The sequence below is a fragment of the Neopelma chrysocephalum genome, unplaced genomic scaffold (assembly GCF_003984885.1).
Source record: "Neopelma chrysocephalum unplaced genomic scaffold, ASM398488v2 Primary Assembly neopelma1_82, whole genome shotgun sequence".
Classification (NCBI taxonomy): Eukaryota; Metazoa; Chordata; class Aves; order Passeriformes; family Pipridae; genus Neopelma; species Neopelma chrysocephalum.
In genome coordinates, this window is record NW_020897744.1 from 1,671,797 (window position 1) to 1,686,638 (window position 14,842).

The following is a 14,842-nucleotide window of genomic DNA, read 5'->3' on the forward strand; positions in this document are numbered from 1 at the left end:
AGGGGCCATGGAGGGACGCATGAGCCACCAGCAGGCAACACTGGAGGCACAGCCTCCCTCCTGGGTGCTGGGTCAGGCCAGGCAGCCTCACTGGCGCAGGATGGGATACAAGGGGACAAGCTGTGAGTTGGTGCATGGTCACAGGTCCGCCACAAAGTCCTCTCAGCCCTGCTTCTGTACTGCAGCTGCTCATGTGCCAAACCCAGTGCCAGCCCCAGGGCACAGCACAGGTGAGGGATGCGGCACAGCCATGGGGCATGACACAGCTGTGGGGTATGGCAGAGCTGTGGAGCATTGCACAGCTGTGGGTTAATGCACAGATGTGGGTTATGGCACAGCCGTGGCACATGGCATGCAGTGGCACATGGCACACCTGCACATCATGGCACAGCTGTGTCCCTGCTCAGCTTTAAGTGGCTTTGGCCATCAGCTGCCCACCCTCAGCACCAGCAGCACCTCCCCACATCCCTGCACAAGGGCTGCCTCCAGTCCTTGCCGTGGGGTCGGGGCCACATCAGGCACCATCCTGCATCCTCACCCCCGGCCACCTCGGTGTTCCCAGGCTTCCCACTGTGCCCAGGGCAGAGGGTGTAACTCGGAGCACGAGGTCTGAGGGGATCAAAACCCCTCCATGCTGTGCCAGAGTGGGGAGGTGGTGGCCTGACCCTGTGCCCCCCAGCCATGAGCCGCCGCGTGGTGCGCCAGAGCAAGTTCCGCCACGTCTTCGGGCAGCCGGTGAAGGCCGACCAGATGTACGAGGACATCCGTGTCTCCAAGGTGACATGTGACAGCTCCTTCTGCGCCGTCAACCCCAAGTTTGTGGCCATCATTGTGGAGTCTGGCGGCGGGGGAGCCTTCATTGTCCTGCCCCTTGCCAAGGTGAGTGGGGAGGATGCTGAGGTCTGGCTGCCTCCCCGGGGGACATGCTGGTGGGGTGTTGCTTCTGGGGGGGTTGCATGATGGGTGTTGCTTTTGGGTGACCCCAGAGCCCCCCAGCTTTTCCCCCAACACCCCCTCCTCACATGAGGGCTCAGGGCAAGAACAGCCTGGCTGATCATCAGCACCTGTGAAAAGTAACATCCCAGGGGTAACTGAGGTGATGTGGGAAATCCCCAGGTGCTTTCTCCCCAATTCCTCAGAGACACACGATGCCCATGGAGCAGCACCCAGGGGGATGGGGTCTGCCCTGCCAACCCTGGCTGAGAGACTGGAAGGGGGGTCCCCAGCCCCTCCATGCCATAAGAAGGGACACACACCAGTCTCTCAGGGGCACATTGTTCCCCTCTGTGTTCCTATGGGGCTGCACACCAAGTGAACCCTGTTCCCCCTCCGTGCCTCGGTTTCCCCCTTTCAAGGCAGGTGCAAATCTCTGGCCACCGCCAGGGATCCCCTGCACGTCCCCACTTGTGCCACAAACCCTGGCTGGGCTGGGCTTGGCTTCCCAGGGCACCTGGCAGGATTGCCCCCAGCCTCTGGAGATTCATTCTGACACCTCAACGTTGCAGACAGGACGGGTGGACAAGAACCACCCGCTGGTGACGGGACACACGGCGCCTGTGCTGGACATCGACTGGTGTCCCCACAACGACAACGTCATCGCCAGTGCCTCGGAGGACACCACCGTCATGGTGAGGGGCTGGACCCCGAGTGGGGGGGGGGGCAGCAGGCGCTGGGGGAGCGGTGCAGAACACTCCCCCCCCTTTGCTGCCTGCGGAGTGTCACTGGCCTATTTTTAGCCCCGGTGCCATGCGTTCGCGCTGGCGGCGGCTGCTCGCTCCATGATGCAGCAGTTTGTGCTAAATATACCCGCCCTGGCGACTCAGCACCCAGGAATAGCTGGGGGGGGCTGGGGGCTGCGCCCTGGCCATGCCCCCCGCCCTGTGCCCACCAGCACCCCGAGTGCTGGGGATGCACCCCAGGATGGAGGCGCTTCTGGAGTCCCCTCGCCACCCTCCCTGCAGGCTGAGCCGAGATTAACGATGAGGTTAATTGGCTCCGAGGCTCTCATCCGCTTAGCCCTCACATGCGGGGTGATCCCCAATATCCCGCTCTCTGTCCCTCCCCCAGGTGTGGCAGATCCCTGACTATGTCCCCGTGCGCAACATCACGGAGCCAGTGGTGACGCTGGAGGGACACTCCAAGCGGGTGAGCATCATCTCCTGGCACCCCACCGCCCGCAACGTCCTGCTCAGCGCAGGTAAGGGGGTCCCGGGTTGCCCTCCCCGGGGTCAGAGGGGATTCCTGGGGTGACAGCACCTGCCCCCTCGGTCCTCTGCAGGCTGTGACAACCTGGTGATCCTCTGGAACGTGGGGACGGGGGAGATGCTGCTGGCGCTGGATGACATGCACACTGACCTCATCTACAACGTGGGCTGGAACCGCAACGGCAGCCTCCTCGTCACCACCTGCAAGGACAAGAAGGTCCGTGTCATCGACCCCCGCAAGCAGCAGATCATAGCGGTGAGTCCCCCTGCTGTGTCCCCCCCAGCCCGCCGCGGGGTCCCCCCAGTGCCTGCCTGACCCTACTAACCCCCGCACCGCGCGTCTCTGTGTTTGGTTTAACCCGCTAACGCCGGCGCAGGAGAAAACCAAACCGCACGACGGCACCCGCCCCATCCGCGCCATCTTCGTGGCCGATGGCAAGATCTTCACCACTGGCTTCAGCAAGATGAGTGAGCGGCAGCTGGGCCTCTGGGACCTGGTACGAGACGGCGGCTCCCGCCCAGCCAGCACCGACCTTGCAGAGCTCAGCCCAGCCAGGAATGCTTTGGGTGCCGGGGATACTCCCCGGCCGCGCGTGTACCCCGGGAGCATCGTGTGCTCCCCTGGAGTAGGACTCAACAGCTGTTTTAGGGGACAGATCCGGACCCCCTCCATTTTTCTCCCCTTCCCATGCCCCGTGCTGACTGTCCTCCCTCCCCCCCAGGAGAGGTTTGCCCCCCACGAAGGGCTGAGGCCCGTGCGGGCCATCTTCACACGGGAAGGACACATCTTTACCACGGGCTTTACCAGAATGAGCCAGCGGGAGCTGGGCTTGTGGGACCCGGTAACGAGGCCGCATGGAGTGCTGCCCCGGGAACTTGGCCCCCCCGACCCCCTGCCACCCTCCCCCACCCCAAGATGGGGTGCCTGCAGCATCCCCCCTCCAAAAGATGCCAAGTTCCCAAGTGTGCCGTGCTGTGCTGGGGTGGGGAGGGGGCTGGGAGGCGGGGAGTGCTGGGGGAGGCGGGTACAGCCAGGCTGGGGGGTACCCAGCCATGCAGGTAAACAGGAGTGGGGCGAGGGTCTGGGGGGGGCATGCCAAGCTGCCTGCCCAGGGGTTGTGTACCCCAGGGAGGGGGACAAGCCCTGTCCCCCAGTGTGCCGTGGCTAATGTGTGTGACTAACCAGGGTGGGGGTTTTGTGGCCACCGCTCACACCCCTCCACCACTGCGGCCCTGCAGAATAACTTTGAGGAGCCCATCGCCCTGCAGGAGATGGACACGAGCAACGGGGTCCTGCTACCCTTCTACGACGCCGACTCCAGCATTGTCTACCTCTGCGGGAAGGTAACCCCCCACCCAGGGTGCACCTCCATACCACCCCACCCCCGGGGGGGCTGGCTGACACCCATCCCCACACCCGCAGGGTGACAGCAGCATCCGGTACTTTGAGATCACGGACGAGGCACCCTATGTGCACTACCTGAACACCTACAGCAGCAAGGAGCCCCAGCGGGGCATGGGCTTCATGCCCAAGCGTGGGCTGGATGTCAGCAAGTGCGAGATTGCCAGGTGAGAGCAAGGGGGCCCGGGGGGAGCCAGAGGGGTCGGGGGGTCAGCTGGACCCTGACTGCCTCTGCCCCACTCAGGTTCTTCAAGCTCCATGAGCGCAAGTGTGAGCCCATCGTCATGACGGTGCCACGCAAGGTGAGCTCCGGGGGGGCCCAGGGGAGATGGGAGGTCTGGGGGGGGATACCCCATGTCTCACTCTGGTCTCTCCCTCCTGCAGTCAGACCTCTTCCAGGATGACCTGTACCCTGACACACCAGGCCCTGAGCCAGCCCTGGAGGCAGATGAGTGGCTGTCGGGGAAGGATGCAGAGCCCATCCTCATCTCGCTGCGGGACGGGTACGTCCCCATCAAGAACCGGGAGCTGAAGGTGGTCAAGAAGAACATCCTGGACAGCAAACCTCCCCCAGGCCCCCGCCGCAGCCACTCCACCTGCGACTCTGACTTCTCTGTGAGTGCCCTGAGGACAGGGACATGGCAGCAGGGCTGTCCCCCTCTCCAGGGTGGGTTGGAGGGGCCAGAGGGGACTCCTTGGTGACCCTGTGTCTCCCCTCCCTGCAGCAGCCAGCCTTGGAGGAGGTGTTGGAGGAGATCCGTGCCCTGAAGGAGATGGTCCAAGCACAGGAGAAGCGCATCTCCGACCTGGAGAACAAACTCTGCCAGTTCACCAACGGCACGGACTAGCGCGGTGGCCAAGGCCACGGGCAGGGCAAGGACTGCCCCGGCCTGCCGGGGATTAAAGCCGAGTCCCCACATTGGGCAGGAGCCCAGAGCCATGTTCTTTCCCCAGGAGCTGAAGGGGCAGGGAGGGGGTCGGACCCTGACCCCCACCTCCACTGGCATAAGTTGCATCTTGCTCCTGGGGTGCCCCAGCATATGGGCACCCCACTGCAGCACCCAAGGGGGTCCCGCTTCAGTGCCTGCAGGCTGGGGCTGCCAAGCATCCTTCTTTGGGGACCTGCAGGCTGGGCACCAGCATCCTCCCAGGACGGGGAGGTGCCAGGCCCTCCTGGCCAGGATGTGCTTGGGTACGGTGCTACACCCCCACCCCATCACCCCCTCACCTCCCCCTGCCCCATCAACCCCTGGGCAAGTGCTCCCAACCAGCTCTTTGCTCCTCAACCCCTTTAATAAAGGGCTCAGCCACCCTTGGCCACGTGGCAGGTACTGGGGACGAGGGACCACCAGGACAGAGGGTCCTGCCTGCACCCCATTGCCAGCACCTGCTGCCCACACACCCCTTGCACAGGCGGAGGGAGGCCAAGAGAGACAAACATTAAAGAGCATTTATTGGTGTTGGCCGCGGTCGGAGCTGCTCGGGCTCCCCCGGCCCTGGCCCAGATGTTGCTGTGGGGTGCGTGGGTGGGTGGGGGGCGCCGGCTATGAAAAGTCCCAGGGGAGCGAGCCCAGCCCCCCACCCCGCAGCCCCCAGCCCCCTGTGTGCAAAGGAGGAGCAGCCGGGGCAGGGGGCCGGGGTTAGCACCATTTGACGTAAGGTTTCTCTCGGGGTCAGTGCCCGGGACGAGGGGGTGCAGCGCTGCCAAGGGGGGACATCCGAGCAGGGTGGAGGGGTGTGAGCAGGGGGTAAGGGGGGTGACACCGGGCGGCCTCTCACAGGCGCCCCCTCAGCTGCCCCAGCAGACCCCCCGCACTGTAGTGGGGGGTGGCTGTGCAGCCCCACACTGGCTATGGGGTGCAATGGGGCTGAGCCCCCCCCAGCCCCTGGCAGGCAGAGCAGCTCCCGGGTAAGTGCACTTGGTAGCGCCTGGGCAAGGGGCGGAAGAGGGGACTGGGCAGAGCCCCCTGGCTCTGGGGGCACCCCGGAACCCCACGCAACTGGCAGCCCACCCATCTGGATGTGCCCCCACCACCTTCCTGCGGTGAGGCGCTGAGCAGCACCCCATAGGGCAGTTGTGGGGGGCCAGGGCTGTCCCGGGGAGGGGGTACAGTCTGTGCAGTTGCCCTCCCTGGTTCCTGCCACCCCAGGTGCGGGGTTGACACCCACCCCCAACCTGTCCTGCTGTGGGGTGCCCCCACCCCACCCCGTGCTGCCCCGGCTCTGGCAACATTCTCCCCCATACCAGGGCCAAATCATGCCCTGCCTCCCCATTTGCCCTCCACAGTTCTCGGACTGGCTCCCCCCATCCCGCTCCCCCTCTGTGCCCCCAGACACGGCACTGGCCGTGTCCCCATCCCCACTGGGGCGGGTGAGGGGCTCAGTGGGGGCGCGGGGTCACTTCTCCGTCAGCGAGAGCTGCAGGATCCGTTGCAGATCCTCCTCCTCCTGCCGCGTCCGGCGCTCCGCTTCCTCCTGCTCCCGCGCCGACAGGGCCATGGCCAGACGCAGCTGCTCTGCGTAGCTGGGGAACAGGGCGCTGGGCCCCCTGCCCCCCCCTGGGGACGGGGCGACGGGGGGCCGGGGGGCCGCCGTGTGCTGGGGAGTCCTGGGGGGTGGCAGGAGCTCAGCGAGGATCCCTGTGGAGCTGGCACCCGCTCCCACTCCCCCCAGGGGGACTGGCCAGACCTTACCAACCTGTCTCCCCGGCGGCCTTCGTGTGACATGGGGTGGGTGCCCGGCTTGCTGTTGGTCAGTGCTTCCCAAATGGTCACCTGTGGTCGGTGGTAAAGGGGCGCTTGGGAGAGTGGCACCCCAAAACCCAACCCCCTAGCGTGAGCTCTGATCCCACCACCAGCAATGCGGAAATGTGGGGTGAACACCCTGGGAAACACCAGGATGGGATGAGCAGCAGAATCCCCCAGCCAAGGCGGGCAGGAGGAGGCAGGGGGGTGGCAGTGCCCACCTGGTCGTACTCGCTGCCGGCTTCCAGCAGGCTCTGCTGGATGGCAAACTGTAGCAGGTCATCCTCATCTTCCCTCAGGGCATCCTGGTGGGTGCCCACCACGCTGTACCCCCGCGGCACCTCGAACAGCGCCGGGTCCATCTCGCACGCTCGGCATGAGGCTGTGGGGAGACAGGAGCTGGCATGGCTGGGGATTCCAAGGGACCTCCTCCCACCCCAGTAGTCATGTGTCTCTCACCCTGCTGTGACCCACCCCTGCCCCACCAGCCGTGTTCCCCTCATCTCACTGGGACCTCTTCCCTCTCAACCAGCTGTGTCCCCCTGATCCCGCTGGGACCCATTCCCACCCCGCCTCACCAACCACGTCTGCCCCATCCTGCTGGGCCCCTCCCTCCCACCCCACATACTGAGGGAGCTGGAGCTGCTGACGCTGGAGGAGTCGCTGCTGGGTGAGGGCGCCTCGCTGCTGGGGCTGTGCCGCAGGGAACTGACGGGCTCGTCACACCCGTTGAGGTTGCCGAAGGTGATGCGGGCGTTGAGGATATGGAAGATGGGGATTTCTGCAGGAAGGGGAAGAAAAAAAAGCAGGGAGGGAAGCTGGCTGTGCCAGCTGGGCCGGCAGCAGAGCCCCCCCCATACCGATCTTGACGGGGAAGCCGGGCGGGAGGCGCAGGGTGATGAAGTCCCGCAGTTTGGCGAAGAGCGCGTTGCTTATTGCCATGAGGTCGATGATGGGGGCAACCTGCTCGCAGAGGGACAGTGGGTGGTCCTCGCACAGCCACAGCTTCGCCTTGAACCTGACGGGCACAGGCGTTGGGCTGCAGACCCCTGCCTGTCTCCCTGGGGGTGGGGACACAAGGGGGTCCCCATCTGCTCCTTCCCCTCTTACTTCTGTGTCTTGGTGGTGAGCTCCATGGGCCGTCCCATGTCCCGGTTGCCCAGCTCGAAGTTGGGGTTGAAATACTCCTCAGGGGTGATGGCGGTGGGGTTGGCGTGGCTCAGCGTCTGCGTGATCAGTGTCTGCGTGGGGGGACAGCCCGGTGGGGTGAGGGGGGAGGTCTGACTGCAGGGCCACCTCCCAGACCTCCGGGACACTCACCCCGTTGTTGGGCCCCACGTGCTGCTCGGCGATGCCCAGGAAGGATTGCAGGGGGGTCTTACAGCCTGCGGGAGAGGAGGGGGTGAGGGCAGAGCCGGGGGTGCCCTGCCTACCCAGCCCGTGCCAGCTGCACCTTTGCTCTTGCCCTTGTGCTGGTCCGAGAGATGCTCAGTCCGCGTCCGCGTGATCAGCTCCACGTTGGATGCGCCATAGACCTGGACGAGGAGGGGAATGGCAGAGGTGGGTAACCCCCACCTGCAACTGGCCATACCCCTCTGGGTGGCTCAACCCCCACTGCCCCTCACCTTGGCCTCGTACCCATTCACCATTTCTGTCTTCTCGCTCCTCCAGCCCAGGATCCCGGACTTGTTCCTGGAGCAACACAGCACCGTGAGCAATGGATGGGCTTGCTTGGACAGCCCAGGGTGCTCCACACCCCTGGGGGTGGGCTCGGTGCCACGCCTGCCCACCTCTCGAAGGCGATATTCTTGGTGTCGAGCTGAGTGGTGACAACGGGGGCCGTCAGCCGCCCCATCACCTGCTCCTCCGTGGGCTGCACAGCAGCCAGCAGCACCTCCTGGTCGTGGCCGGCCAGGGCCAGCGTCTCCGAGTAGACCACCCGCCGGTCGTGGTCAATCTCCATCACCACCGCGCTGGTGTCTGCAGGGAGCAGGGTCAGGACAACCACAGTCCCCACCACACTACCTGGCCCTGCTGCAGCACCACGAGACTCTACCAGCGCTCCCCGCTGAGGGCAGGGGGGACACCCTGGGGCCACCTCACCTTGTCCCCGGAAGACAAAGCTGCGGTTGCCCCGCTGCCAGGTCATATGGTCGAAGCCCAGCAGTGTGGTGTCCACCCGCAGGTTCTGGCCGCTCTTCCACACCTTGTAGGTGTCACTGGGGCAGATCTTGGACACCAGTGGCACTGGGGAGAGATGCCAATAGCCCAGCCAGGGATGGGGCCACCTGCACCCCCGAGTGGGCTGCCAGCGCTGAGCTGGGCGGTGGATGCACGGGAGGAACCCAACGCCTTGGCGGGATGGGGGTCTGCAAACTTGGGGTGTCTGGGGCTAAAGGGGCAGGTAACCCCTGACCTGGGGATGGGGATGGGTGCCAGGGCTGGGGGACTCTGCCAGGAAACTCCCGCTCCTCCCACAGCCACGCTCTGCCCTGAGCTCACCCCAGCTGGTGAACTCCCACTTCATCTCCACGTAGAAGTCCTGGGCCTGCGGAGCACACAGAGGGGTCAGGAGGAGCCTGTGGTTGGCAGCCCCCCCGCAGCCCCCGCAGGAGGAGGGAGGTACCTTGCGCAGCTTCTCCAGCAGGACGGGGATCCCGGCCAGGCGCTTGATGGCTCTCTGGTAGTCGCGGTAGCGCAGGACCAGCTGCACCAGCTCCAGGTCACGGGTGCTCACGGCCTCCTGCAGGACTGTGGGGCAGAGGGGCAGTGCCCAGGGCCATGGCACGGCACACATGGCACTGCAGAGCTGGGCACTGCACAGGAGCCACAGGCACAGACCACCATGTGAACGGTCCCGTGGGGAGCTGCATCACCAGGGTGAGCATGACCATGCCTGTGTCTGTGCTTGTGCCCATGTCCGTGCTCATGTCCGTCCCTATGCCCATTTCTGTGCCTGTGCCGCCTGAGGGAGGACAGAAACAATGAGCCACCTGCTCACCTGTCCATCCACTGCGGTTCTCCTTGCCCACGTCGGCTCCATGCTTCAGCAGCACCCTGGCACACTCGAGGTGGCCCAGTGTGGTGGCCAGATGCAGTGGGGTGCGTCCTCGGGGGTCCAGCTGCTCGATGTCGGCCTGCCAGGAGGGAATGGGGCTCTGGGATCACCGGGGTGGCCACACCTTGCTCCCCAGCAGCCTCCCACAGATGTGCAGCTCCCAGACACAGAAAGCAGCCAACGTTTGACACTATCCCGGAGAACATCCCCACCCCTGAGCTCCCCCAAGAGATGCACCTCAAAAGCCTCTTCCAGCTCCCTGCAGCCACTGCCATACCCACAAAGAGAGTGTGGAGAGCACGGTGGTGGCTGCCAGCACCCAGCACAGCTCGGCATGGTCAGGCTGGACTGCACCCCCGACGCGGGCATGGAGCAGGGGCACAGCACGGCAGCAGGGGCACGGATGCCCCTGGCGCAGTGCACACAGCTCTGCACATCTTGATGCAGCTGCAAGCTCGGGAAAAGCCCGCACCTCTGGGATTTGGGGGGGGCTGTGCCCAGTTGCCAGGCAGCAGCTGCCGGCAGCCCCCCTCCGCCGGGGCCGGGAGCGCGGCGGGCGACGTGGGCTGCGGCGGGCGCCGGCGTGGGCTGCGGCGGGCGCACGTGTTCCCCTGCCTGAGCCTGAGCCGGGGGCGGGCGGCTGCGGGAGCGGAGCGGCTGCTCGGAGGATCCCCGGGGCCCTGGGGAGCCGCTGCCGGGGCTGCCGTTGTTTGTGCCAAACCCGGAGCCTGGCACCCAGCCAGCCCCGAGGAATCCCTTGCGCGGTGGTGGTGGGCACCCCCAACACCCACGGGCCCCGCTCCCCATGTGAGGAGCAGCATCACACCCGTGCCCAGGGCAGGGGACACAGCTCAGGGGGGCCTGGCCCACCCTCTGCGTCCCCAGCACCCAGCTGGTGTAGAAGCCTTGCGCCCAGAGAGGGGCACTGCGATGCTGCCAGGGCGGGAGGTTGTGAGACAAACCCCAAATCATGGGTTTTGGGGAGGCCACCTCCAGGAGAACAAACTGGGGGTGCAGGGCCCAAAGAGGCCAGCTGAGACTGGGCAGACAGAAGTGTTTTGGCATGGGCAGAGATGGGGTGTGGGCTCCCCAGCGCCTGGGGTCTCACCCGCAGCATGTCCCTGCCTCTCTCTGCGCATGTCCTGCAGTCCTGTTGTCCCAGGGATGTCCCCATCCCTGTCCACGCTGGGCATTCCCATGGGCTGCATCCCCAGGGACTCACCAGGCAGGGGGACCCCCCAGTCTGTCCACACTGCCAGAGCAAAACAGTCCCCCAGTTTCCCGGGAGTCAATGTGCTGTTCCATCGCTCTCCAGGCGACTGCTGCTTCTTAATTGTGCTAATGAAATGACTCTAATTAAAGCTATCGCCCCCCAGCTGGGGGCGGGTGCTGCAGGCTCAGCGGGGCTCCCCAGCTGCAGCCTGGCCCCAGCGCCGGGTGGGATGAGGGTCCCCACTCTGGGGACACGGTGCTGGAGCCACCCCAGGGGACACGGTGTGACCCAGTTTTTGCCAGCAAGAGCTCAGTCCTGGGTCCTGGTGCTGGGGTGGCTCCAGCCTGGGGGCTGCAGCACAGACCTCGAGGTGCTGCCCATCCTGGGGGTGTGACACCCCCCGGGGATGGGGACAGGGATGGCGGCAGCTTTGGGGTGGCAGCGGAGCAGCACAGGATGGCAGCTTGGCCACTCCTCCTGTGCCAGCTGGGCACGTGGCACTGCACGTCCCATCTGCTGGGGTTATCCCTGGGTTGGAGGACCCCAGTGCCTGCTCCTGGGTGGCAGTGAGGGACATGGGCCAGCATGGGGAGGTGGTGCCAGGCACTGCTGTCCCTGTGCAGCCTCGGGTCCCTGTCATGCGTGATGGGGCAGGCTGTGGTGTGGGGTGTCCTGACACAACAGGCTCTGTGTCACTGCCTGCCACATCCTTGTGATTTCCCTGCCCTGGGGACCTGCTGACCCTCTCTCCCTGGTGGAGGAAACTGTGGATGGGAGTTCATGGTGACAATTTGGGGGTGACCCACACAGGGCCCTTATGGGAAGAGAGGAGCAATGCTGCCAACTGCCCCAGTGCTTCCCAACCCCAAACACTTGCACTTCGACAAGGGGGGATGTGGAGCCACTGCCCCGCGTGGGTCTCTGGGATGGCAGAGAAGGGCAGAGCTCTAAGACAGGGGGAGATCCAGCCCCCAGGATCACACACAGCCCCAGCCCCAACCCCTTACCCAGGGGATGCTCTGGCAGTGAGAAGGGCTGAGCTGTGTCCCTGGATGCCCTGGAGAGACCAGGGGGCCTGGGCTGGCCCCCACCTCCTTCCCCCAAGCCCCCACCTGCCACAGAGTCTGGCCTGCAGCACCCATGGTCCCCCCCCGTGCACCCCTGGGGTGCACACAGGGCTGGCTTTGCTCTGACCCTGCAAATGCCAGTGGGGGCCATGGCAGAGCCCCTCCACTGGCCAGGCTGGGGGTTAGAGAGCCTCTCTGCAGGCGAGTGGGTCAGAGCCCCCCTCGCAGCCCCTCCATCTCCCTGCATCTGCCGAGCCCAGCTTTGATCTCTGCCGCGCTGGGCTCCTGGGAAAACTGACCCCACATTACCACGGAAATAAAACCACTGGCCACGGGGTGGGGGACCGGGGCGATGCTGTCGCAGCCTCCGGCTGGACCCCACAATGGAGGCGGGTGTGGCGGGAGCCATCGCCTGCATCCCGGCGGGAGCATCGCGGCACAATGACCCCCGTTTCCTGCACCACCAGGGTCCACCCAGCATGGCCCTCAGTGCCTTGGGGTGCAAGGACCTCGGCCGAGGGAGCGGGGATGCTCAGCACAGCCCGCCGCCGGCCTCCCTCCAGCGCCTGCGGTTTCCTGCATCTTCAGGGTTGGGTTTTAATTACCTGAATTGCAACGCCATGGGGGAGAGGGAGGCTGGGAACCCGCCGGGGATGCACCCGCACCCTGCTCCACGACCAGGCGGCTGGGAGGTTCCCGGGTTGAGGGACACAGTGGGTCCCCTCACGCTGAGAAGAGCCTCCCTGGCCTCGTGGGGATGGGGGGCTGCACCCCAGCAGCATCAGGGTCCTTGTCCCCCCCCCTCAGAGGGGCTCAGCCTGAGGGTGGCAAGCTGGTGACTGCACCCCATGGAGGTGGCAGTACCCTGAGAAGTGGGGTGCGGGTTGGGGTTCGGGGGGTTTGCAGAGGCCTAGCAGGGAGCTGGGGACACGTGTGGAGGGATGCTCGGGGCTGCGTGTGCCGGAGGACGCAGGGGAGCCGCGGGTGGTACCCACTGCTCCGTGCCAGCCCCGGGGGCAGCAGGCACAGTCGCGGGGTGCAGGGGGGGACACACCCCACACTCCCGGAGCTCTGCCAGCGCAGAGAGCGACGCCATCCCTATCACCCCCCTCATCTCCATCCTCATCCTCATCCCGGCTCCGAGCATTGCATCAGCCCGAGCCGAGCGGAGCCGGGCCGGGCCGTGCCGTGCCGGGAGTGTCCCCGCGCCGCCCCACCTGCTTGGCGCTGAGCTCTCGGTCCAGGTCACGGGCGCGGTTGTGCCAGACGAGGTAGTGCAGCGGGTACCTGCCCTCCGGCCCCTTCCTGCCCGAGCAAGACGCGAGCATCCTCCGTGCATGCTGGAGCGGCGCGGCGGGCGCGGCGCGGGGCGGCGCGGGGCGGGGGGGCGCGGGGCGGGGCGGGCCGCCACCTCCCGCCCGGTGCTTCCCCGGCCCCCCCGCACCGCCCGGCCTCATGGGACTTGTAGTCGCCCTGCCCGGCATCGCCCCCTTCTTCTTCCTCATCTTCATCCTCCTCCTTTCTGGCCCCCCTCCCGCGCCGCTCAGCCCATCACCGCAGCCTCCGACCCCGCAGAGGGGCTGCAAAGGGACACCTCGCTGGCAATCAGCATCCTCCCCAAATTCCCCCGCTTCCCAGGCTGATATTCCCTGTCCCAGCTGACCCGCACTCGCCCCATGGGGCAGCGGGCACCAGCACATGGTGGGACAGGGGCGAAGGCAGTAGGTGGGGACCAAGTGGGGGCCGTGCGGGGGTCGTGAGGGGACCCCGATTCTCGCCCCCGCAGCACCAGGCACGGGCCCCCAGCCCCGTTTCCTTTTCCGCCTGCGTCTCTCCCGGGCGGGCGTCGCGTTTTCCGGCTGCCGCCCGAGAACAATGCGAGGCTGGGCCTCCGCGGCCGCCTCAGCCCCCGCCGGCGCCACGCTCCCGGCCCCCCCCGCCCCGCTGCTCCCCACCCTCCCACGGGGGGAACCCCCCTCGGCATCATTATTCTCCGTTCTGCCACGGCGGTGGCAGTGGTCGCGTCCCCCCACTCCTGGTCCCCGCACAGCATCCCCCACCCCCTGCCAGCCCCGCTGCCCCATGACGTCATGAGCCATCTCCTCGGTCACCCACGGTGAGGTCACCCCGCCTGCCCCACCGTGCTGGGGGGCAGGATCTGACCCCACTGCCCCGGCTCCTGCAGGGGTCTGACCCCCACGCACCTGTCTGGGGGGCCCCCATGGTACTGGGGTGTCCTCCCTGCTCCAAGTGCTTGTAGGGTCACAGTTAGGGAAGAGACCCCAAACCATCCCCAGTTCCCACCCCCACCCCCACCCCCAAAATCCCCTGCTGAACAGCCCAGGGCTGTGGACCAACCCACACATCCCCACTGCAGTGTCCTGGGGAGCAGGCAGGTAACCCCCGTGTTCTGGGACCCCTGGTCTGCCCCTGGCTGCCCATGTTGCACCCCGGGGTGCATCCGGGATGGGGCAACAAGGAGGGAGGGGTGGACAGGATTGGGTGCACAGTGCCAGAGGTAGCTTTGGGAAGAGGGCTGGAGGTGCCCAGGGCTGTGCTGGATCCAGGACGAGTGCCCAGAGCAGGACTGAAGCAAGTGTGGGGGGGGGGGGGGCAGGGCTGAGACTGGAGTGCACAGGACCCGGACTAGGACTAGGACCAGGATCAGAACCATCCCTCCGGGATGAACGGGACCAGGGCTCGGAGCAGGACCAGGACAGTGCCCTGAATTGAAAAGGGGAGCGGGAAGGCACTGAGGACGGGTACTGGGCTCAGGACTAATGAACGCCCGGGACCAGAAACAGGACCAGGGTGATGCCCAGCAGCAGGTGTAGTGTACCCGGGAGCGGGACCGGGAGCGGGCTGTCCTGGGGGCGTATGCAGGTGCGGGTGCGGGGCGGGGGCGGTGCCGGTGCGGAGCGGTGCTGGTGACCGTGCGGATTCGGGTGCGGGCTCCGGGCGCGATTGCGAGTGCAGGTTCGGGTGCGGGTCTGGCTGCGGGGCGGCGCCGGTGCGGGTTCGGGTGCGGATCCGGGTGCGGGGCGGTGCCGGTGCCGGTGCGGGGCGGCCGCGGCGGCGCTGCCGGTGGCGGGGCGGGGGCGGTGCGGCCCCTCCTCCGCCGGGGCCGGGCCTGCGCCGCTTCCTGCGGAGCCGC

The 14,842-nt window shown here is 66.5% G+C and overlaps 2 protein-coding genes across 8 annotated transcripts; one reads left to right on the forward strand and one right to left on the reverse strand.

Moving 5' to 3' along the window:
* The first annotated feature begins 666 nt into the window (after positions 1-666).
* CORO6 (coronin 6) lies at positions 667-4,923 on the forward strand. Of its 6 annotated transcripts, XM_027691034.1 has the most exons (11): positions 680-879; positions 1,506-1,628; positions 2,068-2,197; positions 2,279-2,460; positions 2,582-2,701; positions 2,927-3,046; positions 3,444-3,548; positions 3,628-3,773; positions 3,851-3,908; positions 3,991-4,221; positions 4,332-4,923. In XM_027691034.1, the coding sequence occupies exons 1-11, from the start codon at positions 682-684 to the stop codon at positions 4,452-4,454; spliced, it is 1,536 nt and encodes a 511-aa protein (XP_027546835.1). In that variant the 5' UTR covers positions 680-681; the 3' UTR covers positions 4,455-4,923. The 6 variants fall into 6 exon arrangements, with proteins under 6 accessions (XP_027546834.1, XP_027546830.1, XP_027546835.1 ...); XM_027691033.1 differs by lacking the exon at positions 2,927-3,046 and having other exon boundaries at positions 667-879; XM_027691029.1 differs by lacking the exon at positions 2,582-2,701 and having other exon boundaries at positions 667-879.
* Positions 4,924-5,042: 119 nt separating this feature from the next.
* Positions 5,043-13,037, reverse strand: ANKRD13B (ankyrin repeat domain 13B). 2 transcript variants are annotated; one of them, XM_027691027.1, is made up of 15 exons: positions 12,906-13,037; positions 9,352-9,487; positions 8,977-9,101; positions 8,853-8,898; positions 8,454-8,597; positions 8,141-8,330; positions 7,976-8,042; positions 7,804-7,885; positions 7,671-7,735; positions 7,461-7,591; positions 7,211-7,368; positions 6,979-7,131; positions 6,572-6,732; positions 6,304-6,380; positions 5,043-6,214 (listed from the first exon to the last, which is right to left on the reverse strand). In XM_027691027.1, exons 1-15 carry the CDS (start codon positions 13,014-13,016, stop codon positions 6,004-6,006), a joined length of 1,857 nt encoding a protein of 618 aa, XP_027546828.1. In that variant the 5' UTR covers positions 13,017-13,037; the 3' UTR covers positions 5,043-6,003. The 2 variants fall into 2 exon arrangements, with proteins under 2 accessions (XP_027546828.1, XP_027546827.1); XM_027691026.1 differs by having other exon boundaries at positions 6,300-6,380.
* Between the last annotated feature and the right edge of the window lie 1,805 nt (positions 13,038-14,842).

Bases quoted from the DNA above. Each gene is read 5' to 3' on its own strand.
- ANKRD13B (XM_027691026.1), bottom strand. From the start codon at position 13,016: ATGCTCGCGTCTTGCTCGGGCAGGAAGGGGCCGGAGGGCAGGTACCCG. The intron at 8,598-8,852 runs GTGAGCTCAGGG...ATCTCTCCCCAG, and splicing joins GTGGGAGTTCACCAGCTGGG to TGCCACTGGTGTCCAAGATC. The intron at 7,736-7,803 runs GTGCAGCTGGCA...CCTCTCCCGCAG, and splicing joins GCACAAGGGCAAGAGCAAAG to GCTGTAAGACCCCCCTGCAA.
- CORO6 (XM_027691034.1), top strand. From the start codon at position 682: ATGAGCCGCCGCGTGGTGCGCCAGAGCAAGTTCCGCCACGTCTTCGGG. The intron at 1,629-2,067 runs GTGAGGGGCTGG...TCCCTCCCCCAG, and splicing joins CGGAGGACACCACCGTCATG to GTGTGGCAGATCCCTGACTA. The intron at 2,461-2,581 runs GTGAGTCCCCCT...ACGCCGGCGCAG, and splicing joins GCAAGCAGCAGATCATAGCG to GAGAAAACCAAACCGCACGA.